This window comes from Phaenicophaeus curvirostris, chromosome 27 (genome assembly GCF_032191515.1).
Source record: "Phaenicophaeus curvirostris isolate KB17595 chromosome 27, BPBGC_Pcur_1.0, whole genome shotgun sequence".
NCBI classification, from domain to species: Eukaryota; Metazoa; Chordata; class Aves; order Cuculiformes; family Cuculidae; genus Phaenicophaeus; species Phaenicophaeus curvirostris.
In genome coordinates this window covers 1,959,861-1,969,045 of record NC_091418.1, presented here as the reverse complement: position 1 = coordinate 1,969,045, position 9,185 = coordinate 1,959,861, and the positions used below count along the sequence as shown (strand labels likewise).

The following is a 9,185-nucleotide window of genomic DNA, read 5'->3' as shown; positions in this document are numbered from 1 at the left end:
CCATCCCGAACCCCCCAGTATCAATCCTGCCCCCCCCCAGTCCCGTCCTGCACCCCCAAATCCAGTTTTGCACCCCCTCCGGGCCCTCTCACCCCCCAATCCTGCACCAGGAGTGGGGCGAGCCCCCCAAGGAGGGCAACTGAGCCCCCCAGGAGCTGGGTGAGCACCCCTGGAGCGGGATGAGACCCTCAAGAAGTGCAACTGAGCCCCCCAGGAGCTGGGCGAGCACCCCAGGTGCAGAATGAGCCCCCCAAGGAGAGAAAATGAGCCCCCCAGGAGCAGTATGAGACCCCAGGGAGGGCAACTGAGCCCCCCAGGAGCTGGGTGAGCACCCCTGGAGCAGGATGAGACCCTCAAGAAGTGCAACTGAGCCCCCCAGGAGCTGGGCGAGCACCCCAGGTGCAGAATGAGCCCCCCAAGGAGAGAAAATGAGCCCCCCAGGAGCAGTATGAGACCCCAGGGAGGGCAACTGAGCCCCCCAGGAGCTGGGTGAGCACCCCTGGAGCAGGATGAGACCCTCAAGAAGTGCAACTGAGCCCCCCAGGAGCTGGGCGAGCACCCCTGGAGCAGGATGAGACCCTCAAGAAGTGCAAATGAGCTCCCCAGGAGCTGGGCGAGCACCCCAGGTGCAGAATGAGCCCCCCAAGAAGAGCAACTGAGCCCCCCAGGAGCTGGGTGAGCACCCCAAGAGCAGGATGAGACCCTCAAGAAGTGCAACTGAGCCCCCCAGGAGCTGGGCGAGCACCCCTGGAGCAGGATGAGACCCTCAAGAAGTGCAAATGAGCCCCCCAGGAGCTGGGCGAGCACCCCAGGAGCAGAATGAGCCCCCCAAGAAGGGCAACTGAGCCCCCCAGGAGCTGGGCGAGCACCCTAAGAGCAGGATGAGACCCTCAAGAAGTGCAACTGAGCCCCCAGGTGCAGGATGAGCCCCTCAGGGAGGACAACTGAGCCCCCCAGGAGCTGAGCAAGCACCCCTGGAGCAGGATGAGACCCTCAAGGAGAGAAAATGAGCCCCCCAGGAGCAGGATGAGACCCCAGGGAGGGCAACTGAGCCCCCCAGGAGCTGGTTAAGACCCCCAAGGAGGGCAACTGAGCCCCCCAGGAGCTGGATGAGCCCTCCAGGAGCTGGGCAAGCACCCCAGGAGCAGAACGAGCCCCTAAGGAGAGCAAACAAGGAGCTGGTCAGACACCCTGGGGAGGGTGGTCGAGCCCCCCAGGGCGACTGGCTACCGAGGCACAGGAGAGGCCACCGGTAGCCACGTCTGGGCCACGTGGCCGCGTGTGCACGCGTGTGCTCACACGTGTGCACGCGTGTGCGCCCAGGGCTGTGAGTGACATCTGCCGTCAGAGCTCTGCCACTTCAGCGCACGGAGAAGGTCCCCGAGGGCCACCACGATCCACGCCTGGGCAGGTGGGGACCGCCATGGGGTGGTGATCACAGAATCCTAGAATCACCACGTTGGAAAAGACCCATCGGATCATCATCCAACCATTCCCATCCATCACTAACCCATGTCCCTCAGCGCATCGTCCACCCGTCCCTTAAACCCCTCCAGGGAAGGGGACTCAACCCCCTCCCTGGGCAGCCTCTGCCACTGCCCAACGACCCTTTCCATGAAAAAAATTTTTCCTAATGCTCAGCCTGTGATGGGCTCCAAAGGATCAGAGAGTCGTGGAATTGGAGAACTGTGGAATCTTTAAGGTCGGAAAAGACCTCTAAGCTCATCCAGTCCAACCCCGTGTCCCCAAGTGCCACCTCGACACGTTCTCTGAGCCCCTCCAGGGATGGAGACCCCACCGCTGCCCTGGGCAACCAGGTCCAAGGCTTCACCACTCTTTCCCACGCCTTCCCACCGAGCTCCCAGAGCCACCTCCACGTCCTCTTGGTGGTGGGAACAGGCGCTGTGGCATGGCAAGCGCTGGCTCCCCTTGCCCAGTGCGAGGATTTTGGTGTCTTGGTGCTCTCCTTGGGATGAGCTGGGATGGAACAGCCAGAGGTGGCCGTGCCCAAAGCCCTGGTGGTACCAACCCCTGCGCCTGGGCTCGGTTCACCCCCCTGAGATGGGGTACGCGGAGAGGATGGTGCTGGGATTCCTCGGGAGGCTGCAGGGTGAGAGGGATGGCGAGGTCTTGGGTGGCTGGAGCATCCCCATGTCCCGTCCCAGGAGGCTTCAACCCCTCCAGAGCTCCTTGCCTGCATCTCTCACACCTCTGCTCCCGCTTCTGCTCCGCAGCGGAGAGCAGCCAGCGTCCCAGCACCCCAGGGTGTCCCCAGGATCTTCCCTGCTCCAGCTCTGGGACCAACAGCTCTGGGTGCTCTGCCAGCGAGTGAGCTGCACCCGCATCCCCCTGTGACACGAGCTGGGGGGCTGCACCTCCTCTTCCCAAGGAGGATGTTCTTTGCCCCCAAGACATTCTGGAGGGGTTTGCTCTGATTTCCCCTCCCAGGACCCCCAAAATCCCCACTGGGATGCCCATGGCACCCACCGGCAAGAGCCAGAGGGCTGTGGCCGTCCCCGGAGCGTGAACCCTGGATGAGGACCCCCACCTCTCAGTGATGTGGTGCCACTAGTGGGACACCGGGTCCTGCGAGCGCTGCTGGTCTGGGGGCTGCGGCAGCACCTCTTGGGGCTAGAGAGCCATGGGGTGGCCCCAAAACCCCTCTGAGGGTTTGGTGATGCTGTGACCATCCTGGGCAGGTGCCGGTGGAGCTGGTGTGGGCGAGAGCAACGTGGTGCAAGGTGAGGAGGATGTGAGGAGAGAGCCAGGTAGGCAAGGGGGGGCATCTCTTGGAGTTGGGTGCCCCCAGAAGAGGCAGGGGGCTCGGCTGAGGGTTTGGTGATGCTGTGACCCTGATGGAGCTGGCATGGGTGACACCAACGTGATGCAGCATGTGAGAAGAGACCTAGGTAGGTGAGGATGGGATCCCTCCAAGGACTGGGGGCTCTTGAGGTGCCTCCAGCCCAGGCAGGGGGCACGGCTGAGGGTTTGGTGATGCTGTGACCATCCTGAAGCTGGTGTGGCAAAAAGCAACATGCTGCAGGGAGAGGAGCACATGAGGAAAGGCCTGGGTAGGTGAGGGTGGGCATCCCTCTGGGGTCTGGGGGGCTCTGGGGTGCCCCAAAACCAGAGAGGAGGCACAGCTGCAGCTTTAGTGATGCTGTGACCATCCCAAGCAGGTCCCAGCGAAGCCAGTGTGGGTGAGAGCAACGCCACGCGGGGTGAGGAGAGACCGAGCGACTTTTGTGGGGGGAGATTTGTGAGCAGAGAGCAGGCAGGGTTGGCAGCTCCTGCACCGTCTGGGTTCTGGGGTGGGTTTCCAAGCTGACACCCCCTCCTCTGGGTCCCCTCCCTCCTCACCAAGGCTGCAGCACCCAGAGATGCTGCAGCCCGCGCTCTGCAAACCTCGCCTGCCCCCACCCGCGCAGGCTGGAGAAACGAGGACGCTTGAATTATTGCACAAGGACAGCGGGGTCCTGCCAAGTTTCTGACAGCTCATCTTCAGCTGCTCCAGCACCGAGGGGGGAGGCTGAGCCGGTGGCGGGGGAGCTGAGCCCTTGCAAAACTCGACACCCCCGCTGGCAGCTGCTGCTCCGGGAGAGAGATGCTGGTACCCAGGGCTGGCTGGTCAGCCTGGGAGCTTCCCCAATAAATTCCTCACCACGGTTTGTGTTTGCACCCCGGAGCTGCAGGATGCCCTGGATGCATGCCCTGCATCCCAGCCAGCCGCAGCTGCGCTCTCCCTGCGGGGAGCAGCTTCCCTGGATGCTGGGAGTGGGAAACGGGAGCTGGATCCAGGCGCGGGGGTGGCGGGGTGCACGTGGCCCCCACCCCACCTCAGCTCCGATGCTGGGGGGAGGCAGCTGCACTGCTGGCAGGTTCCCATCCCGGGGGGCTGTGGCCGGGCTGCTTCGTGCTCCCCCCGCTGCCCTGGGTGCTTGACCTGAGGCCCAGCATCCCAGCATCCCATTACCACCAAGATCCCAGTGCTTGATCCCAATAACACCAGCATCCCAGTCCTAACAGCCCCCGATCCCAATAACACCAGCATCCCAATCCTAATAACCCCTAATCCCAATAATACCAGCATCCCGGTCCTAATAAGCCCTGATCCCAATAACACCAGCATCCCAGTTCTAATAAGCCCTGATCCCAATAACACCAGCATCCTGGTCCTAATAACACCCAAACCCAATAACACCTGATCCCAATAACACCAGCATCCCAGTCCTAATAACCCCTAACCTCAATAATACCAGCATCCCAGTCCTAATAAGCCCTGATCCCAATAACACCAGCATCCCAGTCCTAACACCCCCTGATCCCAATAACACCAGTACCCTGGTCCTAGTGACCACCTGATCCTAATAACCCCTGACCCTGATCACACCAGCATCCTGGTCCTATCGACACCCGATCCCAATAACACCAGCATCCCGGTCCTGGCAGCCCCTGATCCTGATAATATCAGCATCTGGGCTCTAATAACGCCCAATCCTGATAACACCAGCATCCCTGTCCCACTAATCCCAGTCCCTGGGCTGCAGCCCGAGGCCGTGGCCGCCTTCGACACGGGCTGTCACCAGGAATAGCTCCAAGACCTGATTCTTCCCTTATCCATTATTCAATTCTGCAGGGTGAGAGAGGACAGATAGATTTTTCAGGGCAGCCTGGCAGGGTTGGCAGGAGAAGGAGGCAGCTCAGGTTGGTCCCGTGCCGAGCGATGCTCAGGGGGCGCCTCCCGTGAGCCCCCAGGCTGTGGCTGGAGCAGAAATCCCCCTGAATGCTGCTCGAAGCCCTTAAACACATTTTTAAGGCGAAGAAGCTGCTGGGAGCCAGGCAAGCGGGGAGCGAAGAACTGGAACGGTGAATTTTCTTTAAATGTCATGTTTTTTTAAGCTCGTTTTTGCACTCGGGTTTGGCGAAGCTGAGAAGCCTTAAGTGACAAACCAGCTGTCGCCCAAGCAGGCACCCACCCACCAGCCCCCCCAGCACCGCGAAGCAGAGCCCCCCACGTCTCTTGAACTCCAACCCCCTGACTTTATAACCTCCTTCTCAGCCCCAGAGTGTTGCGTTTGTGTCCCGGCATCTCCTGAAATTGGGGTGGGATGAGGGGCTGCTCGCAGAGGTGGCTGCGGAGGCATCGATGATGCTGAAATGGTGTGTCCGTAGGGGATGCTGCAAGGGAAACCTGACACTGTGAGGGTGCTGCTGGCTGGGTTGGGGTCCCCCAGCCCTCCCCGCTAGCCCCCTGCTCACCCTTTTCTGCGGGACCTGTCGCTCTCACCCCACAATGCTAAGCCCAGTAGACAGGGATGACGCTGCAGAGGATGCTCGTCGTGGTACCCAGGAGGGAGCGATCGGCCAGTGGCAGAGCGAGCCTCTGCTCAGCCTGCAGAGGGGACAGAAGGACAAAGGAGGCAGCAGCGGCGCAGGGCTGCACCCCAATCCTTCACTGGGGGGGTTACATGAAGCACCGTGTAGCCATGGGGAGGTTTAGGCTGAACATTAGGAAAATATTTTTCACAGAAAGGGTCATTGGGCACTGGGAGAGGCTGCCCAGGGAGGGGGTTGAGTTCCCTTCCCTGGAGGGGTTTAAGGGACGGGTGGACGAGGTGCTGAGGGACATGGGTTAGTGATTGATGGGAATGGTTGGACTCGATGACCCGGTGGGTCTCTTCCAACGTGGTGATTCTATGATTCTATGTGCCCCCCATGCCCCAGCTGGTGCCAAACCAGGCAGCTGGCACTTACCTGCCAGCGCTGGAAGGTCTCGGCGATCGTGTCCAGCCCTGGGATGTTGTCCTTGTCCACGCGGGTGATGTAGCAGGCACGGTGCAGCTGGGATCTGTAGCTCACCAGCAGCTGTTTGCAGAGAAACCCACATCAGCTCCATCCCACCACCCCTTCCCCATCCCCTTGGGCCGCGCCGGGCTCCCTGCTCACATTCTTGTAATCGTAGATGACCATGGCCGGGTTTCCATCCGCATTATCCAGGTAGAAAGTGGCTGCATCCTCCTCCCAGGCTGGCGCTCTCCATAACCCATCCGCTGACATCCACAGGACCTGGGGGAGCGCGGTGGGGGGAGCTCAGTGCCTGCCGCAGCCCCTCCCGGAGGATGCTGAGGGTCCCCACTTACGTTGTCGGCGCTGCCCGCGCGCAGCCACATCAGCAGGGCGCCCATGATGACCACCACCAGCAGGATGACCACCACCACCACGATGAGGAGGCACTTGAGGCTGCCGCACTTGAGGATCTTGCGGGGCAGGGAGCAGAGCAGGCGAGGCAGGCAGCAGATGGACCTCTTGATGCAGCCGCCGCAGCCGCCGCCGCAGCAGCCGGGGCACTTGAGGCACTTGGGGCACTTGGGGCACCTGCAGCACGGGGGCAGGCAGCAGCACCGCGCGCACTTGGCACAGCAGGTCAGGCAGCAGCCAGGGCCGCAGCAGCCCTTCTCCGAGTCCTGCGTGGGAAAGGGGTGAGGGGGAAGCAGGTGGGAGCTGGAGCTGGGAGCTGGAGGTGGGACCTGGGAGATGGAGGTGGGAGCTGGGGGGATGCAGGTGGGAGCTGGAGGTGGGACCTGGGAGATGGAGATGGGAGCTGGGGGGATGCAGGTGGGAGCTGGAGCTGCGAGATGGAGATGGAGGTGGGAGCTGGGAGGATGCAGGTGGGAGCTGGAAGCTGGAGCAGGGACCTGGGAGATGGAGATGGGAGCTTGGGGGATGCAGGTGGGAGCTGGAAGCTGCAGGTGGGAGCTGGAAGCTGGAGGTGGGACCTGGGAGATGGAGATGGGAGCTTGGGGGATGCAGGTGGGAGCTGGAGCTGCGAGATGGAGCTGAAGGTGGGAGCTGGGGGGATGCAGGTGGGAGCTGGAGGTGGGACCTGGGAGCTGGGGAGATGGATATGGGAGCTGGGGAGATGGAGATGGGAGCTGGGAGCTGGGGAGATGGAGCTGGGAGCTGGGGAGATGGAGATGGGAACTTGGGGGATGCAGGTGGGAGCTGGAGCTGCGAGATGGAGCTGGAGGTGGGAGCTGGGAGCTGGGGGGATGCAGGTGGGAGCTGGAGCTGCGAGATGGAGCTGGAGGTGGGAGCTGGGAGCTGGGGGGATGCAGGTGGGAGCTGGAGCTGGGAGCTGGAGGTGGGACCTGGGAGATGGAGATGGGAGTTGGGGGGATGCAGGTGGGAGCTGGAGCTGAGGGGATGGAGCTGGGAGCTGGGGGATGGAGCTGGGGGGATGGAGCTGGGAGTTGGGGGATGGAGCTGGGGGGATAGAGCTGGGAGCTGGGGGGTGGCTTTGCACCAGGGAGCAGCTCCCATCCCACCTCCCTGAGTTCTGGGAATGCAGCAGCCCACAGGCTTTTCTCCACCACGTGTGCCTTACTGGGATAAACTGGGCAAAGCCTTGTGCTGAGCATCCCTGCTGGGCACAGGGACACCCTCGGCGCGATCCCCACCCCACGGCGCGTTGCAGGGACTCACCGCCGGCTCTTCAACCACCACTTGCTTCATGCTGCTCTCCATGGGTGCCTCCTCCTCCTTCTCCACCTCCTCCCTGCCGGGGCAGAAGGCTTTATACTGGGATGCTGGGGTGGGGGATGAGGTGGCCCTTGTGAGTGAGGTTGTGGCCCTGGTGTGCAATCGGGCTCTGGAGTGCAAACCATTTGTGTTTGCTGACCCCCTCCCTCGGGGCTGGGTTCCCCTGGGAACGCGCTGGTCAAGAGGCTCTGAGGACACTTGTCCCCAGGCACGGGGACCCTCCCTGCTGCCCCAGAGCGAGGTGCCCTGGCCAAAGCAAACCCTCCTGCGGGGAGTATCCGGCAATCGCCACGGCCAAGGTGAGACCTGGCTTGGTGCCCATGGCCCTCCACCCTCCTCAAGCACCTGGAGCCGCTCGAGGTGGGCAAAGCGCAAACAGGACATCAAAGCTTTCCTGCAAACCACAAGGCTGGGGTGGGAATGGGGTCAGCATGGGATGGGAACAAGTTCTTGGACAGCGGCCGGGCTGGCTGCTCTGCAACCTTGGTTCTGAGGATGCTCGGTCACCAGAAGGGCTTGCATTGCCCACGCTGGAGCTTTGCGGCTGGCAGCAGAGCCCGGGGTGTGGATTTGCTCAGGTTGAGGGGGTCCCAGCTCTGGAGGGTCACCCTAAGTGATGCAATCAGCTGGGCCTTGCCTGGACGCGAGTCCCTCCTGCAGGCTGGGACCTCTCCGGCCACCCCTTGGCCCCCCAAGAACCCCCATGCATGGAATCAGGTGTGGGGGGGAGGGTGTGCACCCCATTTTGCATCCTGCCTTGGGGCTCTCAAGCAGCTCCTGGGTGTTTGCCCTCTGACAGGGTGTGTGGGAGAGGCTGCAGGTGCCCTTATCGCCTTCCTCAGCACCCGCCTTGCCCCCATAACATGGAATCAGAGCATTTTGGGACCCCCGTGCCAGCACATGGCAATGTGTGCAGATTTCCTCCCATCTCCAGTAAAGGAATTGCGAGCCCTCATCGCTGGATGTGAGGACAGCCCTGAGTTAGAACCTATTAAAGGTTAAACCACGCTGCCCAGCACCCGTGTGCTCCTAGAGGGGCTGGATTGGGTCCTGCTGGGGACTCTGTTCTCCCTCTAGCCCCTTTGATTCCCTTTTTCCCAGCACTGTGCTCCTGGGGCCTTTGGATTGGGTCCTCCTGGGGTCTCAGTTCTCCCTCCAGCCCAAATAATTCCCTTCTCCCCAGCACTGTGCTCCTGGGGCCTCTGGATTGGGTCCTCCTGGGGTTTCTGTTCTCCCTCTAGCTCCAATAATTCCCTTTTTCCCAGTGCTGTGCTCCTGGTGGGGCTGGATTGGGTCCTTCTGGGGTCTCAGTTCTCCCTCCAGCCCCAATAATTCCCCTTTCCCCAGTGCTGTGCTCCTAGGGGCTCTGGATTTGGTCCTCCTGGGGTCTCAGTTCTTCCTCCAGTCCCAATAATTCCCTTTTCCCCAGTGCTGTGATCCTGGGGACTCTGGATCGGGTCCTGCTGGGGTATCTGTTCTCCCTCCCAGCCCCAGTGATCCCTGTTCTCAGGTGCAGAACTTGGAGGTGTCCCCCAAGGATGCTCCCAGATGCTTTGGAGCAGAGAAGCTGGAGCTTGCAGGGCCAATGGGTGGAAGCAAGATGGACCGGGTGTCTGTGGATGCCCTGCTCAGCCCCTTGGCTCCCT

General features: G+C 61.9%; 1 protein-coding gene across 1 annotated transcript; it reads right to left on the bottom strand.

The window, feature by feature from the left end:
- Positions 1 to 5,270: 5,270 nt before the first annotated feature.
- LOC138731617 (surfactant protein C-like) lies at positions 5,271 to 7,559 on the bottom strand. The gene is made up of 5 exons (XM_069877668.1): positions 7,483 to 7,559; positions 6,141 to 6,464; positions 5,947 to 6,066; positions 5,755 to 5,865; positions 5,271 to 5,392 (listed from the first exon to the last, which is right to left on the bottom strand). Exons 1-5 carry the CDS (start codon positions 7,522 to 7,524, stop codon positions 5,297 to 5,299), a joined length of 693 nt encoding a protein of 230 aa, XP_069733769.1. The 5' UTR covers positions 7,525 to 7,559; the 3' UTR covers positions 5,271 to 5,296.
- Positions 7,560 to 9,185: the final 1,626 nt, after the last annotated feature.